The sequence below is a fragment of the Camarhynchus parvulus genome, chromosome 27, assembly GCF_901933205.1.
Source record: "Camarhynchus parvulus chromosome 27, STF_HiC, whole genome shotgun sequence".
In the NCBI taxonomy this organism is placed as follows: domain Eukaryota; kingdom Metazoa; phylum Chordata; class Aves; order Passeriformes; family Thraupidae; genus Camarhynchus; species Camarhynchus parvulus.
In genome coordinates, this window is record NC_044597.1 from 4,764,327 (window position 1) to 4,783,107 (window position 18,781).

An 18,781-nucleotide genomic window follows, 5' to 3' on the forward strand; every position below is an offset into this window, starting at 1 on the left:
GGAGAAGCCTCCTGCTCCCAGCTCAGCTCAGGAGCCCAGACTGGGAGAACTGGGACCAGCAGGCGGTGAGGAGGAGCTGGAATGGGTTTTCCAGAGAAACTGTGGGTGCTCCGTGCCTGGAAGTGCCCAAGGACGGGGCTTGGGGCAGCTTGGGATGGTGGAAGGTGGGCTGGACAGGGCAGGGGATTTAGGATCCCTCCATCCTAAGGGTGGGAATGGCTGGGATTTAGGATCCCTCCATCCTAAGGGTGAGAATGGCTGGGATTTAGGATCCCTCCATCCTAAGGGTGAGAATGGCTGGGATTTAGGATCCCTCCATGCCAGGAGTGGGAATGGTCGGGATTTAGGATCCCTCCATCTCAGGAGCGGGAATGGCCGGGATTTAGGATCCCTCCATGCCAAGGGTGGGAATGGCCGGGATTTAGGATCCCTCCATGCCAAAGGTGGGAATGGCTGGGATTTAGGATCCCTCCATGCCAGGGGTGGGAATGGCCGGGATTTAGGATCCCTCCATGCCAAAGGTGGGAATGGCTGGGATTTAGGATCCCTCCATCCTAAGGGTGGGAATGGCCGGGATTTAGGATCCCTCCACGCTGAGAGTGGGAATGGCCAGGATTTAGGATCCCTCCATCCTAAGGGTGGGAATGGCCGGGATTTAGGATCCCTCCATCCTAAGGGTGAGAATGGCTGGGATTTAGGATCCCTCCATCTCAGGAGCGGGAATGGCCGGGATTTAGGATCCCTCCATGCCAAGGGTGGGAACGGCTGGGATTTAGGATCCCTCCATGCTGAGAGTGGGAATGGCCAGGATTTAGGATCCCTCCATGCCAGGGGTGGGAATGGCCGGGATTTAGGATCCCTCCATGCCAAGGGTGGGAATGGCCGGGATTTAGGATCCCTCCATGTCAGGGGTGGGAATGGCTGGGATTTAGGATCCCTCCATGCCAGGGGTGGGAATGGCCGGGATTTAGGATCCCTCCATCCCAAACGGTTCCAGAGCTGTGATCCCAAAGCAGGCCCAGGCTCAGGAAGGTTCTGGCTCCCTGGGCTCTCAGGGAGGTGCCAGCCCAGCCTGGCAGCTCCGGGGGCTGAGCTCTGCTGCAGGAAAGCCACAGGAGCCTTTGGGATCCGCGGTTTCCTGGGGATGTTTTCTTTTCCCTCTCCCGGCTCCCGTTTTTCTCCGGCACCTCGGGCGGTTTTGGGGCCGCGTGGGCCGCGCTGGGGAGGGCAGGAAAGGCTCAGATAATGACAGGGGATGGTCCCAGGAATAGAAGAGCTGCTCTTCCCCGGCCAGGAGAGGCTGTTCCAGCTCTTTCCGTGGGTTTGGGACAGCGAGGGCGCAGGGATTGTCCCCATGGATGCAGGATGACAATAGGAACAGCTGAAGTCACTGCATGGATTTAGCTCCTGTCTCCTCCTCTGCTTCCCCCGGTTCCTTTTGGGGAACATCAGCCCCTGATGCCCACCACATCCTGCCCCAAACCACCCCAGCAGAAGGGAGAAGGCAGCAGGAATTCCAATCAGGAGCCGCAGAGCAGCTCCTGGAAATTCAGGGAGATCTCAGGGAATTTTCCTGCAGGAGCTTTCCCTCAGTGTGGGGGAAACTCCTCTGGTCCCAAGAACGGCCTCGGGTTGTGCCAGGAGAGGTTTAGGATGGATATCAGGGAAAATTCCTTCATGGAAAAAGGGGAAAATTTCATGTGGTGGTCCCAAGAACAGCCTCAAGTTCCAGGAGAGGTTCAGGATGGGAATCAGGGAAAATTCCTTCATGGAAAAAGGGAAATTCCATGTGGGGAAAACTCTCTGGTCCCAAGAACAGCCTCGGGTTGTGCCAGGGGATGTTTAGGATGGATATCAGGGAAAATTCCTTCATGGAAAAGGGGAAATTCCATGTGGGGAAAACTCCTCTTGTCCCAAGAACAGCCCCAAGTGTCAGGGGAGGTTCAGGATGGGAATCTGGGAAAATTCCTTCATGGAAAAGGGGAAAATTCCATGTGGGGAAAAGTCTCTGGTCCCAAGAACAGCCCCAAGTGCCAGGAGAGGTTCAGGATGGGAATCAGGGGAAATTCCTTCATGGAAAAGGGGAAAATTCCATGTGGGGAAAACTCTTCTGGTCCCAAGAAGAGTCCCAGGTGCCAGGGGAGGTTTAGGATGGGAATCTGGGAAAATTCCCTCATGGAAAAGGGGGAAATTTCATGTGGTGGTCCCAAGAACAGCCCCAAGTTCCAGGGGAGGTTCAGGACGGGTATCAGGGAAAATTCCTTCATGGAAAAGGGGAAAATTCCATGTGGGGAAAACTCTTCTGGTCCCAAGAAGAGTCCCAGGTGCCAGGGGAGGTTTAGGATGGGAATCAGGGAAAAATTCCTTCATGGAAAGGGTTCAAAGCACTGCAACTGTCCAGAGCAGCATTTTTGGAAAATACCCAACCCTGAGGCTGCTCCAGACCCAATCCCAAAAATCCCCAGGCCTGGGGTGGGTTCGGAGGGCCCTGGGGACAGGGGGAAAGCAGAAGGCAGGGCTGCAGCAGGAACATGCTTTTATTGAGGAGCGGGGACAGGAGCAGCAGAGCCCAGCAGCGAGGGCGGCAGGAGCCTCCCCCTGCCCTGCTGGGACATTCCTGGCGATCTCAGCTGGGGACAGCAGGGACAGTAATGCCCACGAGGCCCACGGCGAGCACCCAGGGGCTGGTGCCGCTCTGGGGCTCCAGGAGAAAGGCAGGGGAACAGCAGGGAGCTTTTCCAGTCGGGATGGGGCAGTGGTTAATGGGAATGGCTCCCACCTTGCCAGGAGTGCTTCATTTCACACCCTGCTCTGTGGGGAATGGCTGGGCTGGAGGAAATCAGCACTGGGATCAGGGAAATCAGCACTGGGATCAGGGAATTCAGCACTGGGGTGGAGAAATCAGCACTGGGATCACTGAAATCAGCACTGGGGTGGAGAAATCAGCACTGGGATCACTGAAATCAGCACTGGGGTGGAGAAATCAGCACTGGGATGGAGAAATCAGCACTGGGATCACTGAAATCAGCACTGGGATGAAGCAATCAGTACTGGGATCATGGAATTCAGCACTGGGATCACTGAAATCAGCACTGGGATCAGGGAATTCAGCACTGGGATCAGGGAATCCAGCACTGGGATCACTGAGATCAGCACTGGGATGGAGAAATCAGTACTGGGATCATGGAATTCAGCACTGGGATCAGGGAATCCAGCACTGGGATCACTGAAATCAGCACTGGGATCAGGGAATCCAGCCCTGGGATCACTGAGATCAGCACTGGGATGGAGAAATTCAGCACTGGGATCACTGAGATCAGCACTGGGACCAGGGAATTGAGCCCCTTCCCAGGGCTGTCCCCCTGTCAGCGACACTGGAGCCACCCGGGCATGGGTGGCACGAGGACAGTGGTTTTACTGGGAGGCCATTCTGGGATATTTCTGCTGATGGGAGGGAGGAATCAAAGCTTTTCTTTCTTTTTTTTTTTTTTTTGCTCTGCCAGGGAATCCATCCCTCCCTGGAGCACAGCAGCCCAACAGCTCCTCTGGAACTGGTGCTTTGGAAAAGGCCAAAGTTTGGATTCCTTTAGCCTGGAGGGGGAAAAAAGAAACAAAAACCTGCAACAAAAAGGGACCTGCAATTCCAGGAAGGCTGCTCTGGGAAAAAACATCTCCAGGGGAATACACTCAGCAGGTGGTTTATGTACAGGAACTCAGCAATTCCACGAGATACACACCAGGAAAAAACGGGAATTCTACTCCAGAGGTGCTTCCAGCAGGGCTGTGGTGGCTCCAGGAGGGGGTGACAGGGACACCCAGTGACTCCCTCAGGTGCAGGAGGTGCAGTTCTGGCTGTACAACAGGAGCTAAGTGAAGATCTGCTGGATCCTAGGGAAAACTGCTGGGAGAGGGGCAATGATCCCACTAAAGCTATTCCAGACACGGCACGGGACAGGAGCAGCTCCAAGCACTGACTGCCCCAGAGAAGCATTTCCAGCACTGTCCAAGAGCCAGGGGGTGAGCCCAGCCCGCAGGGAAGCTGCAGGAGGGACAGAGGGACGGAGCAGGACAGCAGGGACAGGGACAGGCCCAGCAGCCAGAGCTCCTCAGCTTCCTGGGGGCTCCCAGACACTTCCAGTCCTCGCGGCCTCACTGAGGCCGAAACTTCCGAGTTCCCCAGAACTGTGGGGACACAGGGCCAGGCCAGGCCAGCCCGGGGTGACCCGCCCTGGGGACACTGCAGAGCCAAGCACACGGATCCTCCTCTGCTGGGGACGCTGCTGGGGACACCTAGGTGCCCTTGGGAGGGGTCCACTTGAGGCAGCTGGGATCCATGGTCTTGTTGCTGTTGGACCTCTTGGCCTCCTTGGCGATCCACTCGTCAATCAGGTCCTGGGGACAGCGGGGGGGAGGCAGCTCAGGGGTGATCCTGGTGGGGAATCGCCCCTGGGACAGCACCCCAGAGGGGAGGGGGCTCAGCCATGAATGCCTCAAAGGAATGGCAGAGGAACGGCAGAGGAACAGCAAAATCACAGCAAAACAACAGCAAAATAACAGCAGAGGAACGGCAGAGGAACAGCAAAATAACAGCAAAATAACAGCAAAATAACAGCAGAGGAACGGCAGAGGAACGGCAAAATAACAGCAGAGGAACGGCAGAGGAATGGCAAAATAACAGCAAAACAACAGCAAAATAACGGCAGAGGAACGGCAGAGGAACGGCAGAGGAACGGCAGAGGAACGGCAAAATAACAGCAGAGGAACGGCAGAGGAACGGCAGAGGAACGAGCAACAGCAAAATAGCAGAGGAACAGCAAAATAACAGCAAAATAACAGCAAAATAACAGCAAAATAACAGCAGAGGAACAGCAAAATAACAGCAAAATAACAGCAGAGGAACAGCAAAATAACAGCAAAATAACAGCAGAGGAACAGCAAAATAACAGCAAAGGAACAGCAGAGGAACAGCAGAATAACGGCAAAGTAACAGCAGAGGAACAGCAAAATAACAGCAAAATAACAGCAGAGTTACACCAAAACAACAGCAAAATAATAGCAGGGTAACACCAAAACAACAGCAAAATAATAGCAGGGTAACACCAAAATGAGACCAAAACATCAGCAAAATAACAGTAGAGTAACACCAAAGCAACACCAAGTAACAGCACAATAACACCAAAGTAATACCAAAGTTACCCAAAAGAACAACTTCTCCTCCATGGAGTTTTCTAGAAGCTCCTCAATCGAGCTCCAAAGGGGCCCCAGGGAAGGGAAAAGGTTTGGGGTTTAACCCTCACCCAGGGATTTATCAGGGAGGGAACGAGCAGGAGCCATGCAGGATCCCATTCACAGCAGGCCAGGGAGGTTTGGGTTGGATTTTAGGGAGAAGTTCCTCATCCAGGGGGTGCTGGGCACTGGAACAGGGAATGGGCACGGCCCCGAGGCTGCCAGGGGGGTTTGGATTGCCCTGCCAGGGATGCTCAGGGGGTTTGGATTGCCCTGCCAGGGAGGCTCAGGGGGTTTGGATTGCCCTGCCAGGGATGCTCAGGGGGTTTGGATTGCCCTGCCAGGGAGGCTCAGGGGGTTTGGATTGCCCTGCCAGGGAGGCTCAGGGTGGGATTTTGGGGTGTCTTGCAGGGCTCATTCTGTTTTACTTGGAGATGAGAATGAGCAGGCTGGAGAACCCATGGAATTCCTGATTTCAGCAAGGAAAAGGAGGAATGGAGAACTCAAGGAATTCCTGATTCTAACAAGGAAAGGAGGAGAACCCAAGAAAGCTCTGACTCCAACAAGGAAAAGGAGGAGAACCCAAGGAATCCCTCATTCCAGCAAGGAAAAGGAGGAATGGAGAACCCATGGAGCCCTGATTCCAACAAGGAAAGGAGGAGAAACCAAGGAAACCGTGATACCAGCAAGGAAAAGGAGAACCCAAGGAATTCCTGATTCCAACAAGGAAAAGGAGGAATGGAGAACCCAAGGAATTAATGATTGCAGCAAGGAAAAGGAGAAGAACCCAAGGAATTCCTGATTCCAACAAGGAAAAGGAAGAATGGAGAACCCAAGGAAGCCCTGATTGCAACAAGGAAAAGGAGAACCCAAGGAAACCCGGACTCCAACAAGGAAAAGGAGGAACGGAGAACCCATGGAATTAATGATTGCAGCAAGGAAAGGGAAGAGAAACCAAGGAAACCCTGATTCCAACAAGGAAAAGGAAGAGAACCCATGGGATGAATGATTGCAGGAAGGAAAAGGAGAGGTGAAGGGAGATCCCCCCAGGCTCACCTGCCTCTTGAGGACCAGGTGCTTGCCCTTCCAGTACTTGAGCATCTGCAGGGCCTGCAGGGTGCTGACGATGTCCACGGGGTTCACGGCAGTCTCCTGGCTGATCTCTGCAATCAGAGCCCACCAGAGCCTCTGACACAGCCCCAGAGCCCTGGGCCAGCACCAGCTCGCTGCAATCCCCTCAGGAATGTGGGCCTGAGCAGGGCTGCAGGGGTTTGGGGCTGCTGGGTTTGGGATCTGTAACGAATCCCCTGAGAGAAATGCAAATCCTGCTTTTCCAGGGTACCTCACACCCCCAGGGAACTCCACATCCTCCCAGGTGCCACCAACACAGAAATGCCATTTAAACAAGGCCAAATATTCTCAATATTGGCTGCTGGGCCATTTTTTTTGGTTAAAATTAATATACTGATACACAGCAGGATGAAGCTTTTTTAAAATCGCAGTTTTTTTCATCAAGCAGCCAATCCATCCTTTAAACTGCTGCACCACGGCCCAACTCTGCCGGCGGCAGGGCTGGGGAGGAGAGCCATTGCCAACATCCCATGGAACTCAGTGCTCCACAAGCACCTGGGTGGGTGAGGCAGGCCTGAGAGGCTCAGGGGCGTTCCCAACACCCCCCCTGACCTTTGATGGAGATCTCCTTGCCCTGGAAGTTGTGCAGGTAGCGCAGCAGAACTTCCTTCCAGTAGCTCCTGTAGCTGATCAGGCCCAGGTCGGACAGGGGACGCTCTGGGGAGCCAACTTTTTCCTCCACTTTAGACAGCAAATAACCTAAAAAATATCACAAATAACCACATTTAAACAACTCAGAAGCGAGGCAGGATGGAAGGTGCTCCAGCAGCAGCAGGCAGGTGAGATTTCCTGGTGGAGCTGGAGGGGTTTTTGCCCAGAATTTCCCCCCACACTCACTGAAGTCAATGAGCATTTTGCCATAGCCTTGTCTCATGTACTGGGGCATGGTCAGGATGCAGGACACGTTGTAGTTGAGGAAGGAATTCTTCTCCTGGAAAGAAGAACAGACAGGAGGGAACTCAGAATTTTTACTCCTTTAACTGTTTTATTTAAAAAGAAATCATGGTGATTAATATTTATTTTCATGTATTTTTCTCCACATTCCTTCCCAGTTTCTTTCTTCCCTAATGAAGACACCACTCTGCTTCCTGGCAGAAGAAATCATGGTGATTTATTTTTAAATTTATTTTTATTTTAATATTTATTATTAATATTATTTAATATTTATTTTCATGTATTTTTCTCCACATTCCTTCCCAGTTTCTTTCTCCCCTAATGAAGACACCACTCTGCTTCCTGGCAGAAGAAATCATGGTGATTTTTTTTTATTTTTATTTTAATATTTATTATTATTTAATATTTATTTTCATGTATTTTTCTCCACATTCCTCCCCAGTTTCTTTCTCCCCAATGAAGACACCACTCTGCTTCCTGGCAGAAGAAATCATGGTGATTTCTTTTTAAATTTATTTTTATTTTAATATTTATTATTAATATTATTTAATATTTATTTTCATGTATTTTTCTCCACATTCCTTCCCAGTTTCTTTCTCCCCTAATGAAGACACCACTCTGCTTCCTGGCAGAAGAAATCATGGTGATATTTTTTTTATTTTTATTTTAATATTTATTATTATTTAATATTTATTTTCATGTATTTTTCTCCACATTCCTTCCCATTTTTTTTCTCCCTAATGAAGACACCACTCTGCTTCCTGGCAGAAGAAATCATGGTGATTTCTTTTTAAATTGATTTTTATTTTAATATTTATTATTAATATTATTTAATATTTATTTTAATGTATTTTTCTCCACATTCCTCCCCAGTTTCTTTCTCCCCAATGAAGACACCACTCTGCTTCCTGGTCACTACAACTCCTTGGAGCTGGTTTGGTTTTTGCTGGGAATGAGAGAAGATGGAGCAGCACAGCACCTGCAATCCCTCAGCAAACACAACAACCCCTGCAGCTCAGCCTTGGACTTTCACCTGCTCCCAAAAGCAGCAAATCCTGAGGCTGCAAAAAGGATTCAGTGCTGAGGAGGGGGCCCTAAATCCCATTTTAGTGAGGTGGGGGATGAATGGTTTGCACTGACCTTGGAGAAATACCCGATCAGGTGGCAGCCAGTGTTGTCAGCCTCTGTCATGACGTAGAACAGGAAAGGTTCCACATCATAATAGAGGGTTTTGTGGTCCAGGAAAAGCTTTGCCAGCAGACACAGGTTCTGACAGTAGATCTGAGCACAGAAAAGAGATGCAGGTGTTTATTCCAGTGGGATACCCCAAGATGCAGGTGCTTACCCCATTGGGACACCCCAAATGTGGGCAAAACCACCTGGGAAAGGACAAAAAAAAACCCCCTCAGAATCATCTGAGAAATGATGGGGAAACAGCTGGGCCAGGAAACAATTCCACTGGTGATGGAGCCTGGATCCTGCCCCTCACCTCTGCTGGGGGAGACACAGAGGGAGCTGCTGGAGCTGCACAGGAGCAGCAGCAAAACTCCTGCAGGAACGGGCCGGACTGCAGCAGCCCCTCTGTGAGCAGGGCCACCCTGGCTGTCTGTAGGGTCACCCTGGCTGTCTGTAGGGCCACCCTGGCTGTCTGTAGGGTCACCCTGGCTGTCTGTAGGGCCACAGGGCCACCCTGGCTGTCTGTGGGCACCCTGGTGTTGTAGGGTACCTGGCTGTTGTGGGTCTAGGGCCACTGGCTGTCTGTAGGGCCACCTGGCTGTCTGTAGGGTCACCTGGCTGTCTGTGGCTGGCTGTCTGTGGGCCACCCTGGCTGTCTGTGGGCCACCTGGCTGTCTGTGGGTCACGGGGCCACTGGCTGTCTGGGCCACCTGTGTCTGTAGGTCACCTGGCTGTTTGGTCATGGCTGTCTGGGGCCACCCTGGCTGTCTGGGGCCATGGCTGTCTGTAGGGTCACCTGCTGTTGTAGGGTCACCCTGGCTGTTGTAGGGCACCTGCTGTCTACAGGGCCACCCTGGTGTTGTAGGGTACCCTGTGTCTGTAGGGTCACCCCGGCTGTCTGTAGGGCCACAGGGCCACCCTGGCTGTCTGTAGGGTCACCCTGGCTGTCTGTAGGGCCACCCTGGCTGTCTGTAGGGCCACAGGGCCACCCTGGCTGTCTGTAGGGTCACCCTGGCTGTCTGTAGGGTCACCCTGGCTGTCTACAGGGCCACCCCGGTCCCACTCACCTTGTTTTTCTTGCCATCCACCTCGAAGACGGAGATGGAGCCCTTGCGGTAGATCTCGTCCCCCGGCGGGTGCTTCCAGACACACTTGGCCTGGCACAGGGACAGAATGGGGGCTGTCACTGCTGGCCTGGGGACAGCAGCTGCTGCAGGGGACAGGGAACTGCTGCAGGGGGACAGGGAACTGCAGCCTGGCCTGCTGCTGCAACCCAGCCATGTGCATAGGCTGAGCCTGGCTGGGCCATTCCCTGACCCCACAGCAGCATTTCCTACAGGACTGAGCCGTTCCCTGACCCCACAGCAGCCTCCCCAGCAGGACTGAGCCATTCCTGACCCCAGAGCAGCCTCCCCAGCAGGACTGAGCCATTCCTGACCCCACAGCACCATTCCCAGCAGGACTGAGCCATTCCCTGACCCCAGATCAGGACTGAGCCATTCCCTGACCCCAGAACAGCCTCCCCAGCAGAACTGAGCCATTCCCTGACCCCACAGCAGCATTTCCAGCAGGACTGAGCCATTCCCTGACCCCAGAACAGCCTCCCCAGCAGGACTGAGCCATTCCCTGACCCCATAGAGCCTCCCCAGCAGGACTGAGCCGTTCCCTGACCCCATAGCAGCCTCCCCAGCAGGACTGAGCCATTCCCTGACCCCATAGCAGCCTCCCCAGCAGGACTGAGCCATTCCCTGACCCCACAGCAGCCTCCCCAGCAGGACTGAGCCGTTCCCTGACCCCACAGCAGCATTTCCAACAGGCCTGAGCCATTCCCTGAGCCCACAGCAGGCCTGAGCCATTCCCTGACCCCACAGCAGGCCTGAGCCATTCCCTGAGCCCACAGCAGGCCTGAGCCATTCCCTGAGCCCACAGCAGCCCCCCCAGCCCTCACCATGTGCCTGCGCAGGATGGTCTGGCTCTTCATGTACTTGAGGCAGAACTCGCACATGTAGAGGCGGCCGAGGCGCGCGTACTCCTCGGGGTAGGGCGAGTGGTACCACGTGTCCAGCTCGTAGCGCCCGAACGCGATGGTCTTGATCATGTTGCTGCCCTCGGTGATCTGCCCCTGCAGCCTCAGCTTCTCCTGCCCCGGGGGGAAGAAGCAGGGAGAGCCAAAAAGTGAACTCCGAGCAGCAGGAGGGGAATTGGGATTTGTTTTCCTGGAGGAAATCTGTTGCAAGTTTTTTTAATTTGTTTTTTAATAAATTCCTGCGGCTGCTCGTCACTCCCTGCTGCTTTCCTGATCCCCAGGGACAGGACATGAGTGCTGTGAGAGCAGCTGGGGGTGTTCATCCTGGAGAAAAGGATCAGGGGAGATCTGCTGGCTCTCCATAACCCCAACAGGAGGGTGCAGCCAGGCTCTGCTCCCAGAGAACAACAGGACAGGAGGACACAGCTCCCAGCTGGGCCAGGCTGCACATGAGGAGGAATTTCTTCCCAAAAAGAGGGATTGGGAATTGGAAGGGGCTGCCCAGGGAAGTGTCACCATCCCTGGAGGTGTTTGGAAAGGCCTGGATGTGGCACTTGGTGACAAGGTGGGGTCAGGTCATGGGAGGCACTGGATGAGCTCAGAGGGCTTTTCCAGCCCAGTCCATCCTGTGGCTCCGTGACACAGCCCAGGGCTCTGCCCCAGGCGCCCCAGCTGTCCCAGGAAAGCATCAAAGGATCCTTTGATCCCTCTCTGGAATGGGATGTGGCTTTGGGAGGCTCCTCAGGAGCTTCAGCAACACCAGCCCATGAACTCAGTCACAGGCTAAGGCTGAGGTGGCTTTTGCTGTCACCAGCCCTCAGCAGGGACGCTGGAGCTGCCACTGTCCCCTGGGAGCACCCCTGGAATGTCACCACACATTCCTGAGTGCAGAGCTCAGCTCCAGCACTCCCTGGGGGACAGCTGGCACTCACCCCCAGCCCGGGCTGACTGTGCTGGCCTGGAGCTGCTGCCCAGCTCCCTGTGCTGCCTGCCAGGTCCCTGGGGCAGGGTCTCACAGAGCCCCTGGGGCAGGGTCTCACAGGTCCCACAGAGCCCCAGGGCTGTGCTGGGGCTGTGCCTGGGGCAGGGTCTCACAGAGCCCCTGGGGCAGGGTTCTCACAGAGCCCCTGGGGCTGTGCTGGGGCAGGGTCTCACAGGGTCTCACAGAGCCCCAGGGCTGTGCTGGGGCTGTGCCTGGGGCAGGGTCTCACAGAGCCCCAGGGCTGTGCTGGAGCAGGGTCTCACAGGGTCTCACAGAGCCCCTGGGGCAGGGTCTCACCAGGTCCCACAGAGCCCCCAGGGCTGTGCCTGGGCCAGGGTCTCACAGGGTCTCACAGAGCCCCAGGGCTGTGCCTGGGCAGGGTCTCACAGGGTCTCACAGAGCCCCTGGGGCTGTGCCTGGGCAGGGTCTCACAGGGTCTCACAGAGCCCCAGGGCTGTGCTGGGGCAGGGTCTCACCAGGTCCCACAGAGCCCCGAGGGCTGTGCCTGGGGCTGTGCTGGGGCAGGGTCTCACAGAGCCCCCAGGGCTGTGCTGGGCAGGGTCTCACAGGGTCTCACAGAGCCCCGGGGCTGGGGGCTCACCAGGTCCTCGGAGGCGCGGGCCTGGGCCCTGCGGAACAGCTCCAGGTCGTACTCGCTGGTCAGGTTCTCCAGGAGAGGCTCCCTGGTGTTGCCATAGGTCTGCCTGTGCTCCTGCAAAAACACAGCACAGCTGCTGGCTCCTGCAGCTTTTCTAGCTGGGAACGCTGCAGGATGACTGGGAGAGCCAGACTGCATCCCAGGGGGAATGAAAGGATGGAATTCCTGCTTTTACCATGTATTTCTCCTTCTGCTCCTTGCTGAGCCCCGAGTTCCTCTTCTTCCTGAGCTCAGCCACCTTCTCCTTGTAGCGCAGCTGCCTCTCTGTGGGGGCCTGAAAGAAACCCCAGGTGGGGCCTTGAGAGGCTCCAGCCCTCCAAAGCTGCCCCTTGCCTGCCCACCCCAAAGAATTCCATGCTGGCTGCCATTCCACGAGGTGTGAACCAGATCCTCTGCTAATCACAGGGCACTGCAGCTGCAGCCCAGGAATGCAAAGCAGGAAATTTTCCTTCCCACCACAGGACAGGGTGAGCTCCGTGCTCCCAGCTGACTCAGGGACTGGGAAATGTCATTGCCCTGGTTTGGCTCTCTGCTGCTTACTCAGAGGGAAATTGCAGTTTACAGCTCTGCAGGAATTCCCTGGCCCTGCACATCCAAACTGAGGGAATTTCCCCCTCTGGAATGGCATTGGGCAGGCTCAGGACTGCCCCAGCAGCTTCCCAGGATGTGGAGAAGGGAGTCCCCAATCCCTGGGCTGGGAGCTGAGGCTGTGCCCCTCACCTGGTGCCTGGTGGCGTGCCTGTTGTTGTCATCCTGCCTGTGGGCCAACATCCGCTCCTCAATCTGCTTGTCCCGGCTCTGTGCTCGCACCTGGAGGCCAAAATTCACCTGTCAGGGCTGCAGCCACCTCCTGTCACCCCCTGCCCCTCCAGGTGTGACACACAAACGCTGCTGCCTCACAGGCGAGCACAGCAGCATGCAGGGGGGAACGGTTTGCTGCTCACACATCACAAGGCTCAGCGTTTTACCCTCAAAAATCCCAAAGGAGGGGAAATCAGAAGGCAGAACCACTCAGGTTTACCTTGCACTCATCTGCTGAGAGGTTGTGGTAGAGAGGGCACCCCGAGATGGAGAAGTGGCGCTCGTGCTTCCCGGTCAGGTGTCCTGCAAGGGGTCAGAAAAACAACAAAACCTGTGAGAAATGGTCCCAAAGAGGTGGAGGAAGTGTCCCACGTGGGCAGATCCCTCACAGGATCACTGACAGGGAGATAGAAGGAGGAAACTTCTGGTTAAAAAGGAAGGAAAAGCTTTCTCACTCTAAATCAAACCAGCCTGGGATGGGAGTGCAATAGTTTGGCACTGAAATCCTGTTTCTGGCAAAAATCAATTCCCTAGCCACAAACCTGGGATGTTTCCTCCCACACCTGTGCTCAGCCTCCTACCTGGTTCCTCAGGATCACAAACAGGGGGATAGGAGGAGGAAACTCCCTGGTTTAAAAAGGAAGGGGGCATTCCCTGCCCCTCACACTAAGCCAAAGCAGCCAGGGATGGGAGTGCAATAGTTTGGCACTGAAATCCTGTTTCTGGCAAAACCCAATTCCCTGCCCACAAACCTGGGACATTTCCTCCCACACCTATCAGGTTCCTCATCCTGTCACTCCCCAAACCAGAAAAACCCCTCCAGGAACACCATCCCTGTATTTATGCCTCACATCCCATCTCCAGACCCATTCCTCGGCATTCCTGCCCCAAATTCCCTGTTTGTTTTCAGGATTTGTCCCACCCAAAGCAGCAATCCCGGGGCAGGGCCGCCGAGGCCAGGGCTCACCCAGGGAGTTGCAGCCGGGCGTGGGACACTTCATGTTGAAGTTGTAGCTCTCGTGGAAGCGGCGGCGCTTGGGCCGGTGCGAGAGGTCGCTGCCCGAGTCCTTCATGGACATGTCCTTGGCCAGGCTCTCGTCGTGGGACACGTTGGGGCTCGAGATGTCGATGTCGGACTCCGAGGAGGGCGCGTTGCCCGTGGGCGTGCGCGGCGGGGACTCGTCGTGCTCCGCCGCGTTTTTGGTGTCTGGGGTGGGGCACAGGGGACACAGCTCAGGGGAGAGATCCCAAAATCGCTCCCCAAAAACGATCCCAGAAACGCCTCAGGGGCTGCACGGAGCCTCTCCCACGCTGGGAGCAGCATTCCCTGCTCCTCTGGGCCCCAAAGCAGCATTCCCTGCCCCTGTGGGTACCAGCGGAGCATTCCCCGCCCCTGTGGGTACCAATGCAGCATTCCCTGTCCTCTGGGCCCCAATGCAGCATTGCCCTTGGGTACACCTCCCTACTCCCTCTGGGCCCCAGTCAGCCTCCTCTGGGCCCAAGCAGTTCTGTGGGACCAGAGCATTCCCTGGCCCCAGTGCAGCATTCCCTACTCCTCTGGGCACCAAAGCAGCATTCCCTGCCCCTGTGGGCACCAAAGCAGCATTCTCTGCCCCTGTGGGCACCAATGCAGCATTCCCTGCTCCTCTGGGCACCAATGCAGCATTCCCTGCCCCTCCGTGCCCTAATGCAGCATTCCCTGCCCATCCAGGTACCAATGAAGCATTCCCTGCCCCTCTGTGCCCCAATGCAGCATTCCCTGCTCCTCTGTGCCCCAATGCAGCATTCCCTGCTCCTCTGGGCACCAATGTAGCATTCCCTGCCCCTCTGTGCCCTAATGCAGCATTCCCTGCCCCTGTGGGTACCAATGGAGCATTCTCTGCCCCTGTGTGCCCCAATGCAGCATTCCCTGCCCCTGTGGGCACCAAAGCAGCATTCCCTGCCCCTGTGTGCCCCAGTGCAGCATTCCCTGCTCCTCTGGGTGCCAGTGCAGCATTCCCTGCCCATCCAGGTACCAGTGCAGCATTCCCTGCCCCTGTGGGTACCAACGGAGCATTCCCTGTCCCTGTGGGCCCCAATGCAGCATTCCCTACTCCTCTGGGCCCCAATGCAGCATTCCCTGCCCCTCTGTGCCCCAGTGCAGCACTCCCTGCCGCCGTGGGTACCTCTGTCCGAGAAGTCCACGGCCTGCTCGGTCTCGGAGCCCGAGGAGCGGGTCTGGCGCAGCGGGTACTTCTTGGGGGTGACAGGAGCCGGCTGCTGCTGGCTGCGGGTCACCCTGCGCGTGGAGTACACCGGCTCGTCCGGCCCGAACGGCGCCGCGCTCCGCACCGGGCTGGAGTCTGTGCCGGGGGAAACGCAGGGTTACACACGGGGACACCGCGGGGACATCGTGGGGACACCAGGGTCACACCGCGGGGACAGCAGGGACACACCAGGGTCACACCATGGGGGCACCAGGGGGACACCACGGTCACACCATGGAGACACTATGGTCACACCATGGGGACACTGTGGGGACACACCAGGGTCACACCATGGGGACACTGTGGGGACACCACAGTCACACCGTGGAGACACCATGGTCACACCATGGGGACACTGTGGGGACACACCAGGGTCACACCATGGGGGCACCGGGGGGACACCAGGGTCACACCATGGAGACACACAACGGGGACACCATGGGGACACCATGGTCATACCATGGGGACACACAACGGGGACACCATGGGGACACCACAGTCACACCATGGAGACACACAACGGGGACATCATGGGGACAACCACGGTCACACCGTGGGGACAGCGGGGACACCACGGTCACACCATGGGGGCACCAGGGGGGACACCACGGTCACACCATGGGGACACACAATGGGGACATCATGGGGACACCACAGCCACACCGCGGGGACAATTAGGACACACCAGGGTCACACCATGGAGACACCATGGGGACACCTCAGGGACACCGCGGGCACGCTGTGGGGATACCACAGGGACCCCACGGTCACACCACAGGAACCATGGGGACACCACAGTCACACCATGGGGACACCACAGAAACCATGGGGACACCACAGTCACACCACAGCACCCATAGGGACACCACAGTCACACCACAGGACACCACAGGCACACCACAGTCACACCATAGGGACACCACAGCACACCATGAGGACACCACAGTCACACCACAGCACCCACAGGGCCCCCTGCCCCACGCTGACCGACACCCCGTGGCTCTGTCCTGCCCATGTCGCCATGCTCTGGCCTTGCCTGATAAAATCTCAGGACACTTGGAGCAATCTGGAGTGCCACCAGCTTTCTCCAGGTTTAACAACTTAATTAACCCGTAATTACCACCCAGCTCCCATTTGGAGAAGCAAAGATCCCTCAGTTTAGATAAGAACCATCGGGGGTTTAGATAAGAACCCACAACCCTTGGGAACAGCAGGATTGCCTGTGGTGGAGCTGCACCTGGGATTTTCTGTGTGGGGCTGCAAGAGCCTTCTCCTGGTTTAAGGAAAAGCTTTGCCCCGGTTTAAGGAGAAGCTTTGCCCTGGTTTAAGGAGGAGCCTTTCTCTGGTTTAAGGAGGAGCTTTTCCCCAGTTTAAGGAAGAGTCTTGCCCTGGTTTAAGGAGGAACTTTTCCCCGGTTTAAGGAAGAACTTCTCCCTGGTTTAAAGAAGGACCTTTCCCCAGTTTAAGGAGGAGCCTTGCCCTGGTTTAAGGAAAGGCTTTCTCCAGTTTGACAGGAGCCTTTTCCTGGTTTAAGGAAGAGCCTTTTCCTGGTTTAAGGAAAAGCCCTTCCCCAGTTTAAGGAAGAGCCTTTCCCCAGTTTAAAGAGAAGCCTTTCCCTGGTTTAAAGAAGAACCTTTCCCCATTTTCAGGAGAACCTTTCCCCATTTTCAGCAGAAGCCCTGCCGTACCCTGGGAGCTCTGGCTGAGCCTTTCCCTGGTTTAAAGAAGAACCTTTCCCCATTTTCAGGAGAACCTTTCCCCATTTTCAGGAGAACCTTTCCCCATTTTCAGCAGAAGCCCTGCCGTACCCTGGGAGCTCTGGCTGAGCCTTTCCCTGGTTTAAAGAAGAACCTTTCCCCATTTTCAGGAGAACCTTTCCCCATTTTCAGCAGAAGCCCTGCCGTACCCTGGGAGCTCTGGCTGAGGCGGGCCGAGGAGCGGGTGACGCGGGCGGATCTCCGGGAGGTGCCGTCGCTCTCAGAGCTGTCCGTGTGCTCGGGGTCCGTGGAGAAATCCGAGTCCTCCGTCCCATCCGAGCTGCTGCCCGCGTTCCTCTGCAACGGCACACGCTGCGCTCAAAAACTGCATTTCTACTGCTGAAAACTACACAAGATGAGTGAATATTTCACGTTCTCCACGTCCTCCCAGCCACTTCAGCTGCAAGGGGGACCTGTGTGGTTTATACCAAGTCAGGGACTCTTTTTTTTCCCTTTTTGTGTCTCCTGCTCTGCCAGAGAGGAATTTCCAAAACAAATAGGGACATGTGATCCCTGATGGCCAAAGGGATATTCCCAGCACAGGCTGCATTCCCAGGATATAAACTGCAGGAATTATCAGAATTATCCCAAAGCGTGGGCAGCAATCTGGATGTCAGAAGGGGATCTGGCATCGGTCAGCAATTGCCATTTTTCCTCCTTTCCCTTTCTGTTATCACCTTTATTTAACACTATTACAGCATTTTACTTCATTTCTGATTTATTAAACCGTTCATACTTCAACCTAAAACCTTTAATTTTGTTCCCCCTGCCCCATCCCAGGCTTGTGCCTAATCTCCAGGCGCGTTGAACGGTAACACCGTGAGGGGATACCGGGGGTGGCGGCAGGTGCCGGTCGGGGCTGGGGGCGGCTGCGGGAGCCCGGCTCGGGCAGGGCCGTGAGGGGGCGGCGATGGCGGCGGCCGTGAGGGGAGCGGGGGGGGCGCGGCCGCCATGAGGGGATTGGGGGGGGCGCGGTGGCGGGAGCGCGGCCCCCGCGCCGCTTTGTTTTGCACCCAGCGGAGCCGCGCGGGTCCCAGCCAATCACAGCGCGCGTGGGCGGCGCCGAAAGGGAGGTTAACCAATGGCAGCTCGAGGAGCAAAAAGGCGGGCCCCACCGCGCGTGATTGACAGCGAACGGCAGCCAATCAGGGCGAGGCTTGCTCCCACGGCAACGCCAACCGGCGGGGGGGCCGCGGCGCGGTGGGGGAAGGGAGAAACAAGGCTCGGGCGGGGAGGTGACCGTTGGGGGCGGGGATTGACAGCAGCACTAGCCAATCAGCGGCCAGCCTGGCATGGAGACCCGTCCAATAGACGGCCAGCTCTCCGAGCGCGTGTCCAATCGGAAACGGCAAGGGGCGGACCCCGCTGCCGGCGCGGGGGAGGGGAAACGGCAGCCGTTGGGGGTGTGAGTGACAGGCAGCATGGCCAATCAGCGCGCGGCCTCCTAATAAGCCACCCAATCAGAGAGCGCGGGAGGCGGGCCTTGGGGGGCTCAAGGCCGCTATTTTTCCCTCAGTTTTAGAGCCGGGAGAAGGCGCGGAGGGGCTGGGGAAGGGTAGAAAGCAGCGGCCCGAGCCTGCCGGTCTCCCTGCCGGCCGCCTCCCGCGTTTCCCGGCCGTGCTCACCTTTCTGCGCTGCATCCTGGGCGGGGGCAGCGAGGTTGCCTGGTCCCCGGCGCCCGCGGCCCGCGAAGCGGCGGTGGCCGCCGCGGTGTTGCTGCTGGCGGACTCCGTGGTGACAGCCGTGTCCCCCGCCCTGCGGCACGTCTGCTCCTGCGGCGCCAGCCCCGCTCCCGCCGCCGCCAGCCGCTGGTCCCTGCTCGGTCCCTCACGCTTCCGCCGGGACGCGGCCCACACCCCCGTCACGTGATCGCGCGCCATCTTG

The 18,781-nt window shown here is 56.5% G+C and overlaps 1 protein-coding gene across 1 annotated transcript; it reads right to left on the reverse strand.

Moving 5' to 3' along the window:
- Positions 1 to 3,478: 3,478 nt before the first annotated feature.
- On the reverse strand, positions 3,479 to 18,743 carry KAT7 (lysine acetyltransferase 7). Its single transcript, XM_030966339.1, has 15 exons — positions 18,523 to 18,743; positions 17,047 to 17,194; positions 15,060 to 15,236; positions 13,862 to 14,101; positions 13,115 to 13,197; positions 12,814 to 12,903; positions 12,269 to 12,367; positions 12,037 to 12,147; positions 10,376 to 10,567; positions 9,495 to 9,584; positions 8,392 to 8,532; positions 7,195 to 7,288; positions 6,910 to 7,056; positions 6,283 to 6,389; positions 3,479 to 4,392 (listed from the first exon to the last, which is right to left on the reverse strand). Exons 1-15 carry the CDS (start codon positions 18,535 to 18,537, stop codon positions 4,291 to 4,293), a joined length of 1,836 nt encoding a protein of 611 aa, XP_030822199.1. The 5' UTR covers positions 18,538 to 18,743; the 3' UTR covers positions 3,479 to 4,290.
- Positions 18,744 to 18,781: the final 38 nt, after the last annotated feature.